General features: G+C 41.9%; 1 protein-coding gene across 3 annotated transcripts in view; it reads right to left on the bottom strand.

Annotated features, from left to right (window-relative positions):
- The window catches only part of ZSWIM8 (zinc finger SWIM-type containing 8), a 60,709-nt gene extending 44,956 nt beyond the window's left edge, over window positions 1–15,753 (bottom strand). For 2 of the 3 annotated variants that reach the window (XM_065067528.1, XM_065067529.1), the window contains exon 1: window positions 15,112–15,753. In XM_065067528.1, the coding sequence (XP_064923600.1) occupies window positions 15,112–15,289 (178 nt within the window). In that variant the 5' untranslated portion in view covers window positions 15,290–15,753. The remainder of the gene's footprint in view (window positions 1–15,111) is intronic. The other variant, XM_021284334.2, reaches the window with a different exon arrangement.
- Window positions 15,754–19,024: the final 3,271 nt, after the last annotated feature.

Raw genomic sequence — 19,024 nt, 5'->3', positions numbered from 1 at the left:
ACACATGGAGAACAGTAGCTTTTGGTGGAATTCATCTATGCGAGTTTTTCACACACTGTGACAGACCAAGAAGGTTAGATAAGACAAGAGTAAGTATCAAGTAATGGAGAAAGGATGCTACAAATGCTGCTGCTGATTGCCTGTTAATCAAGCTTGCTCAGGAAAGATGACTGGAGAGAGTATTGTGACTCGAGGGCTCCACTGGTTTTGTTTTCTCTCAATGTTTTTCTATTCTTAAAATGTCCACATACCCATAACAGGCTAGCAAGTGCAGCTAAACTGACAAAAAAACAGCAAAGACAGGGCACTCTAATACAATCATCAGGTATTTCAGGCAGTTAGCCACAGAAAAAACTTTACAAATATGGGTTTCTCTGGTAGGGTTGTACAGCAGGATGATGCTCTTGCTACACAGGAATGAAAAAAAAAAATACACACACACACAAACACACTTTTTACAGCTGAAAGCATAACCCTAGAGAGAACTAAGTGAACAAAAAACTGGCAAAATGCACCACAGAACAAATTAAGATTCATTTAGAATCACTAGTACATTTATATTTTTCTGTCCATGCAATTCACCTGTTAAATTTGCACGACCCTTCTCACTGCCTGTAACAGTGCAGAACTCTCAGGAAGGAAACTTATCAACTAAATATGGGGGGGTTAAATTTAGGAACAAGTCTGCTTTTCTTGTTTGCTGTTTTCTTCTTCCTCCTCCACTGCTACTACCCCCGCAAGGTTACTAACAGTATTAAAACCCTAATGGGATCTGTGTTTACAACACTTTCTTGTACCTCTTATTTCCCCACCTAGAGTTATACAACTCTATCTGGATCCCATAACCATTTTGCAGCAGTGAAATTACACTGAGAATAATGTCACAGGGTAGTAAATGCGGAGATATACAAGATCACGTTGAAAGTGAAAAGAAGGACAGGGGGGTGGGGGAGCGAGGGGGATGACTGCATCAGCCCTAAGCCACAGAATGACATTTTTATGTGCAAAACAGTCAAGAAGAAAAATAAGCAACAGAACTTTCTCATTAGCATTTACTGGATAAAACTGACGAGATCCATAGCCAAAAACCGTTAAAAATACAAATCCCAGATGGGCAGATTACAGTCCAGAATTGGAAACCTCACGCTTAACTGACAAACTGCAGCAACGATTACTACACAAATTCTGTTAGAACCATCATAATAACATTTTAAGAATGGTGCTTTTAAAAATCAGTTTAATCCAATACAAAAAGGTTAGTTTTATCACAGGAGGGTGTCCAAATCACCCCCAGCATCTCTGCCATCTACAGCCAGAGCCATAGCACAGAGTCAAATCTCAGCTCAATTTGACTTCTGAAAATTGTTCAACACTATGTTACAAACAGCTCATACATGTAAGTCAAAATATTTAATGGATCAAACTATCTTTTTGCTGCTGTATATACATTTCTCTTCAAAATGAAAGAAGTATATTATTTGGTCAACTGCACAAACACATCCTGACACTGTGACTTCTGTTCCCGTGATTAAGACATTTCAGGAAAGCAAGAATTAGTTTATTCTATAAGGCAGACCTTAAAATACATCAAAAGATCAAAAACTAGTACTCATTTTTTATTTTGCACACAAGCCCTGTAGATTTCCAGAATACAATACTAAATCACATTGTGGATTCAGAGTGGATGTGGTTTTCTGTGGTTTGGGGGGGGGGGGTGGTTTGGTTGGTTTTGGTGGTTCGTTGTTGTTTGGGTTTGGGGTTTTGTTGTTGGGGTTTTTTTTGGGGGGTTAAGTATCAGTAATTTTAAACTTGTTAAGGCTTACAGTTCCCCTTCTGGTCAGCTGAAGTATTAAAAAAAACCATTTCTGACAAACCCATTTGACCATGCTTTTCTACATGCACTCTCTGCACGTGTACAGAGCTAAAAAAAAAAATAAAATAAAACAAAAAAACCCCAACTTTCGTTAAAGAATCTGAGCACCTAACACCAGAGGGACCCCACAGACTCAGCTCAACTCCTGCTGTTTCAATATTAGACTAAGTTTAAAAGTATTTTATCTTTATGCTGTTATTTTTAAAGTTAAAACCTTTAAATCATACAGCATTTGACTATTATCCCAACTCCTGGTGATACCTCCACAAGATTTTGTCAGGCATAAGAAAGCCCCACAAAAAGAAATCTGGTGAGACTTTATAATGCTAAGCAAGAACTGATCAGAGAACTAAAACACAGAAGATGCAAGATGTGTGTGTCAGGTTCAAGAGCCCTGACCCACTAAGAGTTTAAATCAGTCAGAGTATGTCAGAAATCCCACAGCTATGTCCCAGCCTTCCCTATGGTAATGCATCATTTCTTCCTGTTAGCAAACAAACTTCTACCAGCAGCAAAATCTTGTACTGCTGTATAATGTGGTCATGATCTAAATACAGAAAGGCTTTCTTTGAGATGCTCTAGTTCCCAATGGCCCTTTCCTTCAAAGCTAAGGCAATGTTGAAACAAGCAAGCAGACACAGCGAACAGTAGGGGTTCTTACGTCAGCCTGCATAGCACACGCTAACCCATGCAGTATTTACTTGCCCAGAATTTCTAGAGACTGGTGGGGAAATGGTTTCTTTTTCTTGCCACACTCTCTCCAGATGAGACTTCTCCCCTGAGAAGCAGACCCCCCAGCCCTGTGCCACAACGGATGGGAACCTGAGACACGTGGGGAGCGAGTTCCACCTTCTTTGGCTGCCAGAGCAGATACTCAGATCACCTTGTCAGACAATCCAAATACACCTGTGTTTGGAATCTTGCACAGAACCATTCAGAAACATTCTCTCATCCCACAAAACATCAGTGTCTACCATAATCCTACCGCAACAACAGCCAGCAGGGATCCTGTTACTCTTTATCACAACTTAATCAAAAGGGAGAAATTACAATTTAACCAAGTAATGTGATCCTGGCATTAGCAGGGAAAATCTGGGGTGTACATGAAGATGGAGGCAAACATGGATGGAGCTGCTTGCTTCTACCCCTCCTCACTTCATCTGCAGTTTCCTGGGGCAGCAAGAACACTTCTGGAAGCAAAACATCCAAAGGAATTCTCTCTTCAAAGAAGAAAAATAACCACCCTGTCATGTTATTCCTCCTTTCGTGCCTGGTAAACATGACTAAAGAGTTTCAATATGCCCAAGTAAATTTTAATTGCCAGGCAGATATGCCCCTGTGTGATCATTCCTCAAAGGTCCTCTTGCAATTAGTAGAAAGAAAAAGACCTGCACATCTGATTTTTTTTTTCTGCACTCCAAAGGTCAGCTGGTTGAAGAACAGATTTCCCTTCTTTCCTTACAAATTTGTCTTCCTTATATGCTTAAAGCATCATAGCTACAACACTTACTATACTAGAGATCAGATCTCTAGAAAAATCACTCGAATCAAGTCTTCAGAACTTCAGGACAAGGCAAAGGTGGAAAGCTACAAGTTATATTTGGTAACCAAAAAGATGTTTGATAGGGAAGGAGAGGGAAATAAAGATTAAACCAAAATCTATTATTTGGTTTCATAACTCCAGGACAGAAACACCAGCACATTCCTCCATCACTAATTCCTAAGACACCAGTCATCTAAGTTCTGCTTCACAGTTCACATAAGATTTTATTGCAAACACCTACTATGTACCCACAGAAAACATCTGCTGTAAGCAAATGTCAGAATCCCTCAAAATACAAGTAAAATCCAGATCAGAAAGGAAATATGTATTTTGCATTTAACTCTATTGCTTCTCCTATGCAATACCCATGAAAATCTTCTGCACAAGCTGTGCTGATGAAACTGGAGTATTCAATGTTATGTTGATGCCTTATGCCAGATGAGATCTATTTGTCTCCTCATAAGCTCTGCATCTCAAGAGCAAAATGTCGGTAAGCTCTTTTCTCAGCTCTCACCCACTCTAACACGATTGTGATCCCTAAACTGTAATACCAGCATTAGGCAGGCAATGCAGCATTCACAACTTGACAACCTTCTCTCTGGAAATTCAGACAAGAAAATTCTTAATCCAAACACCCTTCCATTTCTCTCCCTAAAAAAAGAATTCATTTCAAAAAAAGAGCAGCCTGGGCAAGCAACCGACAGCTGTTAGAAATCATGAAATGAACAGCAGATTTTTGTAAAGCAAGACAGACAGTGCTACCAAACACTGTATTTCATGCCAGTGTTGGCCAAGGTTTCATGACAAATTGGGCAGCTTGCATTCAGAATAACTCTACAGCTGATGAAGCAGATCAGCTTCAGGCAAGTAATTTCCCCTGCGCTGTTACTCCTCGCTCCCTCAGCCCATGCAGAAAGCATGCTGCATAACCGGGATTGTGCATTCAGAGCACAGACAGCAAACAGCTCCCATCTCCTGAAAGGAAGGCTCAGTGCTACCAGTCATCCCCGCTTCTGCCCCACGCAAGGTATTTTAAAAGCCCAGAATTCAAAATAATTTCCAGTGGCCAATGACCCAAAAAAAAAAAAGACAACAACAACAAAAAAGCTACAAAGACCAACAGAGACCAGATATTTGTCTGAATGCAGGCAAGGGAACATAAACAGAAATCAAAACGTCAGACTACATCTCAGCTGAGCATCAATCTCTATCAAGAAGTACTGATACATTTCCAAACACAGAAAGGAAGTAATACAACCACCATGCAACCTCTGTTATTTAATGTGCTGCTCTTTACCATTAGTATCCATCCTTAAGTATTACACGCAAAATTAATCTCTAGCCAGCTTTTTTCCTGTGTCTAAATCCCACAGCAGTATCACTTGGCCTCCAAACAAATGCACCAGCAAACACTGAACAGCTGCATTACTGAGCATATCAGAATGAGATCAAGCCAGTTTTGCTGGGGCTGATGGGAAAGTTATTGTCTGAAAATAATACATCAAGGATAAGGCATTCTCACCTCTGTGTTAAAAAATGATTAATTAAACATCTGTCAGGAAACCAAAGAAGATACCGCCTCTTAACATCACCAACAGAAAACCATTAGAGGTTTACAAATCTGTTTCATAGACAGAGGAGTTAAAATAAGCTAGGTAACTAAATTATTTTGAAAAAATCTTACCTGACTCCTATTTTTATCTCTTTTGGTTTTGTAAAAATCTCCCCAAATCTAACCCCAGGCCTATGGCTTTTGGAAGGTTACAGAGCCCACCTGGAGATGCCCCTCAATTGTAGGTTCTCGCACCGCAGTTGAAAGGTCCAGCACAGAAGCCCCCAACCAGCCTGAACAGCAGCTTCCAAAGCTGGCAGCCCCAGCCCTCCTCAAGCTCTCACCCCACAGCAATTACATCTCCTCCCACTCAAAGTAGGGCATCTGCGTGATCATTTCTTGGTATCCTATGGCTGGAAAAAGTTCCTCCCTATCAAGAAATCGATTCTCTTCCATTTCCCCCTTGTCACCTATGGAGAGAACAAAAAGGGAGAAACAAAACTGAATACCAAGGATGAAACGATCAGAGCGCTACAGAACATTTACAGAGGTGTGACTAATAACAAGCACATCTATCATTTTCAGTGCACAAAAGTAAAAACAAAAGCAGCACTGGAAAGCTGTGAGGCACTGATTAACTACAGTCCATTGCATGAATTTGCTTAGGCAAATGCCGTAATTTCTCCGAAGATCTCGCCAACACCACAGACTGAAGCAAAGTCAACCATCTTCTGAAAATGTCCACAGAAGTCTTGAAACACTTGCTGCTCATAACTAGCCAGGGAAAAGTAACTCCCTGTCCTCGAGAAGGATAAGCAGCTTAGCTGATCCCATGCGCTCCTGCTTTAAACACAATCAATTGGTCAATGAAAATTTTCAAAGGCATTTCGGGTCAAATACAACCAACTTCTCTGTGTCAGATCACTTTCTCTTCAAGCCATGTGTGAAAGTTACATACAGGTGTAAGTTACAAATATTTTCACCTGGCTCATCCAGCTCACTCCAGTAATTAAATTTACAACTGCATTTCCCTTTTTCTCCCATCTCAGCATTTACTGACCTAAATATGGGCTACTAAATGGAATTACACACAATATACACCAAGAACTGTCAACCGCTCAAAAGAATTACTAAGTGATGCCCTATAAACTTCATAAAGGTATTAGATTCTCAGAAACAGTCATCATTTCATTTGTACACCTATGGATCACATATTAACACACCAGTACCTTAAATGTCAAATATTTACCAATAATTTTTACATCAGCAATTAGTGTTTCCTAAAAGTGTATAATTGGGGCATTCAAGCCATCACTGAACTACTGAGTTAGCATCTAACATGGATTAACAAGGATTCATGTTGGTACATTCTCCACGGGATGAGATAGATGCAAATTTATCAGCTAAGAATTCCAGTAGAGGGTTATCACAAAGAAAAGAAAAATATTAAAGAGCAAGTCTTGGGAATCACAATTTGTGATACACAAAATCAAGCAGATGTGAGCATAAACTGAGAACAGTAAACCTGAAGTCCTGCAAAGACCAGAAACAAAACACAGACAGATTCCATAAGGTCATACAATACTCAATATTCACAGGTTCAGCAAACTTTTCTATACTTCAGGGCAGAATATTGGTTCTGTCACATACGTTGACAAGATGCCAGTAAGAATGGCTTGCCTGCATGTAGGCATTGTTTTCATATTCATTTAATATTCATTTCTAATCAAGAGTCCAGATGGTAACTTGGCTACATTCACTTTAAGGCTGCCTCATTTTTTCCATTCTTTAGTTCTGGCTGGGCGGGGAATGCTCAAAGCAGCATCTTTGGGGATCTCAGGCCTAATGAACAGAAAAGCTGCAATTAACTTTTTCCACTAGTATATCTGCAAAGAAAAAAAAAAAAAAAGGAACCATACTCATTGGACTTTAGAACATTGGTGTTTTCAAATCTCTACCGATGAATTACTTGTGTTTACCAGTATTTCTGGATGACAAAGAATGATCATCATCTGCTTAAATTTTTTTGTCTCCCTGAACAGAGGAGGAAGGCAGAATTGGTGGCCCAGGTGTTCACCTGCCCACTGTTTTAAGGAGTTGCCTCATAAGTGTTTTAACTTGAGAGGAAAAAGTACAGCTGGACACCTTCCTGTAAAGGCTCTCATTGCTTGCAGACAAATTCTGAGTAACATTTCTTTTATCACACTACCTATTTATATTTTTGTAAAAAACGCAGACTTTTTCCATATTGTTTTGGGTCTCTGGCCTCCTTTTTCTTCTTTCTTCTCAAGTCTATTCTCCCGCACAGCACCCACAGTATCCAGCTTTTCTTCCACAAAGAGACAGGATTTCTTCTGAGGACAGATTTTTTTTTTGCCTTCCTCCTTCCATCTTTCCAGTTTGTCCTTTCCCCTTCTTCCATACGCAAATCCTTATCCCATCTGAAAAAGCAGCTTGCAAGCTCTACTATAGGTCTCAGAGCCACCAACTAAACCTAGTGGACAAAGGAAAGGCATAAAAGTCGCTGAGACATCAAGAAATAACACTCAGGTCCCTCTACTTGCAGCAGCCAAATGAGGATGTTAAGAATTTGCCTGAAGACATTACTCCTGCAACCTTTTCAGGTTTCCCTCTTCTGTGGAAAGGGATCGTCTTAACAGCACTAACCACACACCAATAGAGATTTAGCCTTCTCCTAATAGATACTGTTAAATATTAACATTTTCTCCTTTCTTAGGTTTTCGTTGCAGCAATCTAGAAAAACTAATAATGATTCATAATAGCAACAATATTTTATTAAAACCGGACACTTTTCACAGCATTGCTTTTCTCAAAATACGCAATTGCAGAAGATTTTAAGTAAAAGGTATATCCCAGCCTGACAGAGCCTCTTTGTTTCATTATTTTCAAAGATGGTACCATTTTCAGCTCTATCGAAGCAAATATAAATGAATTAAGCATAATCAAAACAGCAAAGTTTCCACAGGGCTGGCCCATAATTTCTAGAGAACTATCAAGAAGCGTGCTCAAACACTTTACTTTCAATATTTTCTGTTAAAAAAACTACACAACTAGTAAGTGGCACAATACCCCCAGCCCTGCCAGAACATTACTGCCATTCTACAGTCAAAGAAACAAAGAAAGGATGCCTCAAAAATGAGACAGATTAAAAGTAGTATGAGAATCTTCTGGTTGGTAAGCCTATACTTAGAGCTCAAGACTACACAGCTTCAGGGGAGGTAACTTAGAAACCTGTGATACAGTATTAGAGCTAGCGTTTTAAATATTTTGTATATGATGTATCACTGCTCTTTAGTCTTTTTCTAAGCCTAATATTTTAGCTACTTGATACATATATGCTTTGAATTTTACGTTTGGAGGTCTTCAAGGTTGTCACTAAGCATGAGAAGGGACAAAATATATTAATACAGATAAAGTACAACAAAACAAAGTTGAAAAAATAACTTCTAGCCATGACACTAGTTTAAATTACTCTTATAACTGCTTTACATCCTTAGATAGGTGACAGAAAAAAGCTTTTGGTTTACAAAGACCAATGAAATCTTAAAGACATTTTTGCACTTTAAGAACTAAAGAATAAATTTGTTTTGACTCTTTGGAAAGTTTACTTAAAGATATTTAAAAACCCACACAAATTCATTACAGATATTAATTATAGATATTTTAAATAGCCAAACATTTACTCCAAAAGTTCATTAAAGTATGTAAAACATCTTTTGAAGCTGTACAATCCTCTACCACCTTTTGATAGTAGCTGCCATCATTGAATTTATATTGGCTTAAAAATTAATTTTACCACAGTTATTACACAAATGCTGCAGAATAAATGTCGATTGGAGTACGTGCTACTTCAGAGAGGAATACAAGGGCCTGGCCACAAGTCAACATATGAGTTTTACTTCCACAACTCATGTATAGACTATTTTTATTCGGGGTATATTATATTTGAAAACAGCTGTTCCGAGGTCAGATCAGTTCACCTCTTTTGTCACTTCTTCTTTTCTCACTAAAGCCACAAGAAACGTAGACTGTACAAAAGGTGCTATTTTCTGGATATAAGTGATGCTATGGCGCTGTTGCCGCTCCTCAAAATGAACTGGAACTCCAAAGTTGTAAACTTGCATATTAAATCACATTTAACTGAGAGCTCCCCAAACATATAGATCATGCCACTATACTAGGACCAGAAGCAACATCAAACCAGAGCAAGAGGAGCATGGAACTGACAACAGCCCAACACAATTCATTAAGCTATGAGGACACCTCCCTCTGTTGAACAAGCCTGCCTGCATTTTTGAAACTTCCCATCACTTTCTGAACTCAGCAACTCGCAAAAAACCTCTAATGGTCAAGTGAAGAGTCACAAAAATCCGCCCTGCAAAAAGCAGACCCAGAAAATCCAGGTACAGAAACTGAGTAATCTGCCCAGAGATGAAGATGCATCTTGAGAGTAACTAAGCTCCGATTTTAAATACTCATCAGGGCAGGAATTACATCTTGTCTTATATGTTTTAGCAGGAAAAAATAAAATCTCTTTGGCTCCTGGCCTTTAGCAGCAACACTACAGAAACTGCAGGATTTTTATTTTTTCTTCAGTTTCAGTAGAAAGATGAGACATTAACACCGGGAAAGAATGTGCAAGACTTCTTGTGAAGGGAAGAGAAGTTTATCTAAAGGAAGAGGAGAGTAGACAACTGTAGCGTTAAAACTGGATGGGTCATTGAAAATCTCAGTAGTAAAAAAGCACATTTTCCTTAGAGCTGCTTTCTGTGGTTTGTCCAGTATCCATTTCTGAAGAGGAGGTACACACATTCAGTTACCTTGGAAAAGCACAGGAAAATGCAAATGAAGAGACAAATGTGTGCGAGTCCTTATCGTCCTTCCAAAAGACAGAGGTATCACTGCATTGTGAAACCATATTTTGTTTAGCAGAAACCTCTAGACAGCTTCTGAAATCTACAGCCCAGGTCTGAAGCAGCGCATTTAATTGTGCCAATCAGTCTTGATAAATGGCTGTCTCTAGAGCTTCTCTGAGTTGTCTTCAGCCCTAATGAATCAACCTCCCCTTTGCACCTTGTATTACAGCCCAGTAAGTCCCTTCCTGAACTTGAGCTTTTGCTTCTGCTATATAGCATTAAGGAGCCATGCAATACTTTTGCTCAACAGTTACTGTTCGGGGTTTTAGTGTTATTAGTCAACTTGTATATGTTGTAACAGATATATTTGGGCTAAAACAGATTTTTCACATGTTGTACTAAACTAAAAAACAACAATAAACAAGATGTATTATACCTGCATATCTCAGAAGTATGAGCTGATTACATAATCTCCCTCTTAATACCAGAGGTACAAATAAAATAGAAAAAAAAAAAACCAACCACCAGTTGTAACTTCATAATACACAGCAATGGTCAGTAACCAAACAGCAGCAAATCACAGTCTTCATTTCCAGCTTCACCAGGCTCAAGGAGTGGACACACTTTGGATGACACCAACATTCTTCTCCGAAAAGAACAAGAGTCTGAAGGGCACAGTATGAATTTGAAAGAGACTACATGTTTCTCCTGCTGTTTTCTGCAATTACTCGTTGAGCAAGAGTTAACTTTAATTTATTAAATAGCTACTGGCAATCCTGAGGATGAAGTGTTGCCCTCTAAGCCATTTATGCTTTGTCCAAATAAACTGATGAAAACCAGTCACTGTCATATTACCAGTGTAGATGCTGCTCGGACTTGGATCAGGTTGTCTCTGTAAACCTCAGGCTGTCTGTTCTCTGACAATGATTCCCGCTCTATGGCTTGTATTTTTGAGGCACTGTGCCCAGAACTTAACATTGTGGGCACTCCTGACACTTTGGAAGAACATAAACTGTCTGGGGCTGGATAACAATAACATTTTCTGGGAGATCGCTGCCTGCATCAATTCTTAGTTAAATGTGAGGGGGTTTTGCAATATAGCATGCAATGGTTCAAGCTTACAGTAAAGAAACAAACAAGCAAACAAACAAGCTTTCTCACTAGCTGCCTACTGAAAAGTTTCAACACAACTCATCAGCACACTTACAGCAGAAGCTGGTGTGAACAAATAAATACAAACCAAGCAAAAATATTGTGAATATACTACTTAGCAATCCCACAGTATTTATGGTGACTTCTTAAGTGTTCGGTAAACATTCATGCTTCAGAAGCTGTGAAATAGAAAGGACTAAGGGTAGGAAAGAAGCTTTCAAGAAGAAACAAAGCCACAGTGGGTTTCAAGAGATAATGAGCACACTCGAACATTTACTCTAACACCTCTGTCACAAGAATCCTTATGTGAAGATAACTGATAACAAAACATTTGCAGAAACATTAGACATTTCAGTTACCAATGAAAAATACAACTGTTTTAAAAAGTGAGAAGGAAATGGGAGAATTATAATGGCGTTTTTAACAGTTCCTAGGAAAGAAAACACTGTCCCGAAAAGTGGAGAAAAGGCAAGTGGGTGCATCCATTGGTAGAAAGGTAACAAATTGGTGGAATGTAATTTGATATGGAAGAAAGTGAGTTACAGCTACAAAGCAACCCAGGGAACCAGATGGTTCCGAAGACACTGCAAGGACATCGCTCTTCAAAACATTCACCTGAACTCCCCGGCCTGCCCAGTACAGCTCAAAGCATCTAATCAATGTACACAGGCAACAGCCAAATATCAGTCAGCAGCATCACCTTGTTCAAAATTAAACAACGAGGGGTAAAAAACAAGCAACAAAGGCAGTCTAATGTGTAAACAAGTAATTTCTAAAATGTATGTTCAAAATTATAAAAGGACTCTTGGTATTCACAAAATAGCCATGCTCTGTATGTCTTTTCCAGTTTCCTTTGGAATTTCAGTACAAGTGAATCAGTGGAGATTGAGAGCAGTTTCAAAATCTAGGGGCGTCCATAAAGTGGATGCAATGCATTCCTCCTTCACATCAGCAATTGTACACTTAAAAGAGAAAATTCCTTTCTAGAAAGTACTACAAGAGGACTATAAGTGGACTTTACCACAGTGAAAATTAAATGAGGGAAAACCAGCCAGTTACAATCTTATTTTTCTGATGTAACTACTCAAGATAACCGATTTTATAAAGAATTCCATTCCAAGGATCACATTAGAGACTCAGACATTTTTCTCCACTTTCCATAATCTTTCTAGCAAGCTGATGGGGTGACTGGCAAACAAATGAATAACTCAACTTTTTGGTGACCCTCTGTAGTGAATACTGTGTATATTTGCAATGACCTACTCCAAGCCTTATTGTTAAATTTGCAGTAAACATAATCATAATATTAAACATACCCAAAAACAAAATAAAAAGTTGCAAAAAGTAAGAAAGTCATAACCGGGGTGAACCGGGGTGTGTGCGGGTAGTTTGTTTCTTTGTTTGCTTGTCGAAGAAGAGGAATCCCAGCCAACTGCACTTCCAGCATTCTCAGGGGGATTCTCTTTGAACTAATTAATGAAGAATTGGACTCTCACTAGGACAAACTCAAAACCATTGAAAAAGCTAGAAATCCCTTCTATTACATAATTTGTCTGGCTGATTCCAAATCAAAACACAGGCTGAGATCCAAACTGGAGGAAAAGGCTAACAGAATATAGTTCCTCCTGTTTGCCCTTAGCATTTAACACCAGAGAACTCAATGTCTAACCACATTTTTTGTTTGCAGAGGCAGCTACATCACAGGCTGCTGCAAAATGGTAAAATGTGGAAATAAAACACACAGCTCAATTCAGAATGAACACATTTCAGAAGACTCAGAGCAACTGACAACCTCAAGACCCGGTATGTTCTCAATAAAAACTGTTTTTTCTGACTACAAAAACACTGTCAAAAAGAGGTGTTAAAAATAATTACATTGGTATGGGAGTTCTGAAATACAAGCAAATCCCAGATGATGACAGATCCCTCACCAGGCCAGACTTACTGGCAACACACTGTGTACAGTAAAGTACCTGCAAGTGTTCCATGTTGGTAATATCATACATGACTTAATAGAGTGGATAAATAATTGTTTAGGCAGCAAACCCATGTTCACATACTTCTCAAAATAACTCTGACCAGAGCCTGGGAATTGCCAGCAAATGCCTTTAAAGCAGGCAACAGTATCCTTTAAAAATATCTCCCGTTAGAGTAAAACTTCTGTACAAAGAAATTAAGTCTCTCTACAGATAAAACCTAAAAAGTATGAAGCAAGTACAAGCAACACAACCCTTGCCAGTGCAGGTCTGCAGAACCCAGAACAGCAACATCTCAATATGGTGAACATAATTACAATTATCACAACAATAACGTTAGCTATTGTGTTTCTCATGTCAGGAAAGAGACTGAGGATTACAAATACGCATAAACTACTGAAATGATTTTTCATTTTAACGCAACTAGCGGATGACAGCAGACAGAGCAATTGCTGCTTGCTTTTAATGCGGTCAAGAGAGCTCAAGGAACTAGGCCAAGACCCAGAAAAACACACAATCATATGCTGAACCAGAGGAGAACAGTCAGCAATAAGCATCTCAAAGTTGAATAGAAACAATCACCTTTCCAACCATCAGTCTGACCTGTAGATCTGTACAAACCAGCTTCATACACCTCTGCCAAACTAAACGTCTTACTTCGCACAGAACTATGTTTTCAAAACTTCAGCTCCTTTCCAGCAAGTTAATATATCCAACAACACTTAAAGCAAATGAAGTTAATAAGCTTTGCCCTGTGCCCAACACTTATTCCTATATCTCAGGATTCACAGCTTTAATAAACACACCAACACTGTTCCCCTTCTTTACACCAGCAGAGTGTTCCATACTGAAACCAATGGGTCCCGGCAGCAGGATCCAAGAGAGCTACCCAACCTGGATACGCATTCAGCATCTCTCTCTTGTTTTGGGTTGGGTTGGTTTGGTTTGGTTTGTTTTAAAGTTTTCATCCTACCCTCAACTCTAATCTTGACTATTCAAGAGACACAGGCAGTTACATATCTAGAAAAAGTTCTCAAATTTAGTAAGAATTCAAAACTTCGGCTGCTCTGGAAAGCCTACAGTCAATGCAAAATGTACTTTCTGGTCCTAATCCAATAACAAGTGAGCATTTGTCCATGGCATAACACAGCCAGATTTCAGCACAGTTCAACATAAAATGTATTCTCCGCTCATGTAAGGCAAACATTCAGAAGAAAACGAAGTTTTGCAGTTCCAGATACAGAGAGATTAATGAGGTAGCTGATGGTCATGAAAGTGAGCAATAACGGGAAAAGTACTGACAAGGGATCGAAAAAGAAGAAAGGAGATATAAAGAGGAGCAGAAAGGGTTGTGTAATTTCTGTAACTGTATGTCTGGCTCTGCTTGGTGTAAACACCACCTGAATTCTAGGGTCAAGATGCCTCAGGATAAAAAAGAAATTATGTTTCACTTAACAACAAACAAACAAAAAACATCACACCGAGCAAAGGGTTAGTAGATATATGACAATTTCAAATAATTTTAATTGCTAATGTTATCTGTTTTCTCGTCATTAAAAAGAAATTACTATCAAAAGAAAGGAAATATAACAACTCTTGAAGAAGACACGCTGTGGTTTGTTGACTTCTTTGTGACAGTCTTCAGGCCTTCTTGCTCTACTATTGCAAAAGAAAGTTTGCAATTTACTAGAAAAAAAAAATTAAAGAAATAGACAAAGAACATAGACTGCTCTATACAATGATGGCTTACGTGCCTTACCAGGAGTAGTGTTATAGCAGTCACAAAAACCTCTATGAAAACTTAGTGTATTTCAATGGATTCAAGTGGGAACTTCTATTTAGTTATTCCCAGCCAAGTCTGTAGTTTGTTTATAGAAAACTGTTTTCACATTTCCAAGAGACAGTCCACCAGACCTACTCAGAAAGGCAGTACTCACTCAAAAGACAGCTTTGTCTCAAGATCCAGAGTAAATATTCGCTTTCAACGTTTGATCAAAAACTATCCTGACAGTGATCCTACATCTGACTTCTCTTTGCAGCTTTGACATTGCTTCTGCAGATCTCCTGAATCACCAGCCCTCCCTGCCCCACACCTCCCAAGAGTCCAGTGAGCATCTCCATGAAACCGGTGACCTCACCTTTCATTTTGACAGTGGGAGAATTGGGTCCAGCCGATTGCTTCCTCCATCCTCTCCAGTTCTGGCAAAGGCTCTCTGCCTCAGAGATGAAGGAACAAAGAGAGTCTTCCTCAAAGCGATCCGAGTCTTCAAATGAAAACCTCTCCCCGTCCTCCCACTCCGCGAACATGAGTTCCATCACATCCGACAGGCGACGCGAGGGAAAAGAAGAAAGACAGGAGCGGCACCGCTCGCTTCTAACAGGTGGACAGACTCGAGGGCTTCTGCGATACTTAAAATCCCAACTGTGATTTGATCCCCATACTACAGTATCAGGAAAAACAGAGCCAGTGCTGTCTGAAGTGGGAGAAGCGGGAAATCAACTAAGGGGAAGCTCGTAAAAATCCCAGGAGGGGGAAAAAAGAAAAACAAAAGTTCTTTAAAAAGTTAGAAAAATGCTCATGTCCACAAGCTACCGGAGGCGGCGGGGGCTGGCTGGTCTGGAGAGCCGCCCCAGGCGGGACAGGTGCCCGGCGGCCTGCCGAGGGCTGGGGCTCCCGCCGCCAGCGGCCCGGCGGTGAGGGCAGCGGCCGCTCTGCTCCGCGGGGCTCCCGCGGGCTCCGCGCAGCCCGGCGCTCCCTGAGGTTGTGCTTTGCTCACTCTCGGTGCAGGAACCGGAGGGAGGGCGGGGAGGGGGCGGGGGGACGGGACAACTTCCCTCCCGCTCGCGGAGGCTCAAGAACGGCCCGGCGGGGGCAGCGTGACCTCCCGGCGGCTCGTCACCGGCGGGCGGCGGCTCCGGCCTCATGGGGGCGCGGGCGGCGGGGAGAGCCCGGCGCTGCTCGCCGGCGGGCAGGGGTGGCGGGGGGGGTAGTGCAGCCGGTCGTCGCCGCCGCCGCTCCCGTCGCGGTTGGAGCCCGCGGCTCTAGGTGCCCATGGCCAGCGGGGCCCCGCGCGCGGACGCCCCCCGTGCCCGGCCCAGTGGCGGTTCGCTGTCCTGGCGCGACGGCGGCGGCGGGAGCGGCGGCGGCGGGTCCCTGCCCGGCCCGGGCACCAAGATGGCTCCGCGCTTCCCAGCTTCACCTGCGACACCCCCCCGCCAGCTGAGCCCTACTTCCGCCTCGGCGCTTCCGGCTTCCGCCGCTGGGCTCCGGTGGCCGCGCAGGGCCTGCTGGGACAGCTGCGGTTCGGCGGGCTGAGCGGCCCGGCGTGCGGGCCCGGGCAGGGCCGCAGCTCCCGGGGGGGTCGGGCCGGGACGGGACTCGGCCCTCCCGGGTGGGAGAGCGGAAAAAGGGGCGCCCGGCAGTGGGGAGGTTCGCTCTGAAGGCGGCGTCCCGAGGAGCGGCCGCGGTGCTCGGCGGGACCCAGCTGCCGCTTCTCAACGGGTGGGTGCACCCGGGCCAGGCCGGGGCTGCGGGGCCGTTCCGCTCGGAGAGGCTGTAAGGAAACAAAGGGTGGTTGTGCCGGCTCGTACCGCCAGAGGCAGCGGGAGAGCGCGGCTTGTGCCGGGCTGCGGAGCTTGGGCAGCAGGACGAACCGCGAGTGCGTGGAGCGAGGGGGGAATAACAGCTGTGACCAGCCGGTGGGAGGCGAAAGTACTAAACTGCCCAGAAACATTTGTTGTTAAAAATAAACAACAGAACACCCACACTTTAGGAAAGAAGACGAGGGGAAGAACACAAAGGAACTAAGACGCGAGTAAGCCCTGCTCAGCAATACCAGTCACGGCGCAGTGGTGCTTTTCCTCAGGCCGAGGAGGCCCCAGCCCCTCCGACCGGGGCCGGAGGCAGGAGGCAGAGGGCTCGGCAGCGCCCGAATTAAAACGAAGTAGTTCACGCACCAGTTACATGAAGGGTTGCACGGGTTAGGCAAGGTTTTTGTATCCTACCTGCTCTGAAAGCAGGCTTTATTTTCTGCTTGAGCCTTTTCGGTAACTCTGTTTTGTTCTGGAGATCTAATTCATTGTTTTGTTGGAAAAGTAGATCAGAAAAATATCAAGTGGTAAATTTTCTCTGTAAGCTGAGTAAGTGTCAGCTGAACAACCGTAGGCTGGACGATGGGTGAAAGAGAATGAAGTACTAAGAAATTAAGAAATGGTAATCCTAGAGCTGAGAGGAACTGAAGTGGTCTGTCTGGAAACACTCACCATCCCCCTCAATTCAATCCCCCCTACAGTCCTTGATCAACAAAAATTTCTGCATTAATTGTTGGGGCCTCATTGCAGGTCTTGAGAGATGCCCTTGGACCTCAGTGGAAACTTCTTATGTGACTCATCCTTACCTGTGTGATGCTCACTGGTCTAAGGTCTTGAACACAGAAAGATGCATTAATGAAATGTCCATCAACTATAAGAGGAATGTTTACTCGAGTAAACGTCAGATCCTTCAGTGCCTCATAGTGTAACGTAACTTCTGGGAAGGGTCCGCATCCCAGGCAGAGGAAGGAGGGGGGTTTCCTACCACTAAAGAAAAAGGGAGAGTCTGCAGCCTACCAGTCCTCAACTGCTTCTGCCAGAATTCATCTGATGTAATGTGTTGCTTGGCCAAAGCTGTTGTCCTAAAAGCACTTACACAATTACTTTCAGGGATCCTCTTGAGGAGATATCTGAGGTAATAGGTATATGAAGAAAGTATTCACTTAATGTCTTTTTGCATAAATCATTTTTAGTTGAATAAACTCTCAGGACATTAATAGGCTTGCTGGGCTTTTTTTTTTCTTCACAAAAATGTTTGCCATCAGGCTCTATATGTACACTTTCATTTCACTGGAAGAGCTTGTTTATAGTTTTGCATATACATATGGCAAGGCTTGACATCTGAAGGGTGATACTATCCTTAATAGTCTGTTACACAATAATGTATTTATCAAAACATATTAAATCAATTCAGGATCTGTGAAATTCAGAGTCTCTTCCTTGGTGAAAATAAAAGACCTGTTTTTCAGCTAGTGAGAAATACTATTAGTTAACAATACTTGTTGTAATTACCCTGTGAGCTAATGACACACAGTCAGGCAATTAGGTAATTACTGTGCTCAGTCCCTTTCTACTGTGTGCAGGGGCAGGCAGAGAGTGATGTGTAGCAGACCCTGGGGATTTAAAGCATACATAGAGTAAAATGCTTTGCCCTTAGTTCTACAAAGTCAAAATGTTCAGACCTTGGGTTCCACAAAGGCGACAGTGACAGGACACTCCATATCCTCAAACCGCCCCAGCAGAAAGTCAGTGCTGAGCTGGTGCAAAGTGACTCCACTGATGCAAAACTCTCCACAATGTCTGAAGGAGAAGCTTCATCAGTGTAACTCTAGCTGGTACCACACCGTTCTCCACACTCAGTACTTCACTGTCTAGCCCATGGGATCTTTTCCTTTTCTCTGTTGTCAGAGATCTGAGAGTATAGTTCCTGGGGTTTTTTAAGGTAGATTCAGTCCTGGTACTCTCTTACGTATTAATTTACCACACTCGGGGTTTTGTTAACCTTCTACCAAATGACTTCAGAATCAAAATGCAATGTAACACTTAACCGTTACAAACAACAGTTTTGGCCTGATCAACCCAAATCTGGTCTGAAGTCATAGCCAAGGTCAAAATGACAGTCAGTCACACTGCAGCATGCAAACTTGATTATTGTCTTCATCCTTCTGATGAAGAATAGTTTCCCTTGGACACAGCTCACCACAGTATTACCAGGCAGAGATATGGGAGCCGTTTGGTTTCAGGAGGAGAAAATTTCTGTGCATAGGCCAATATGAGAATTTTAGGAAGTTTACAACAAAATCTCTGCTCTGGTGCTCACGTGGGCACCTCAGGGACCTGAGCCAATGCACAGTACAGGTTCTTACCTGGGCCCGCAATTTTGAATGGTTCTGGTTTCTCTTGATTTGTTTTGGGGAAAAGTGTTTAGAAGTGTTTCCTGGTGAGGAAAAAGTATTTAGA

Source organism: Columba livia, chromosome 6 (genome assembly GCF_036013475.1).
Source record: "Columba livia isolate bColLiv1 breed racing homer chromosome 6, bColLiv1.pat.W.v2, whole genome shotgun sequence".
NCBI lineage: Eukaryota > Metazoa > Chordata > Aves > Columbiformes > Columbidae > Columba > Columba livia.
This window is presented reverse-complemented; position numbering and strand designations above follow the sequence as displayed.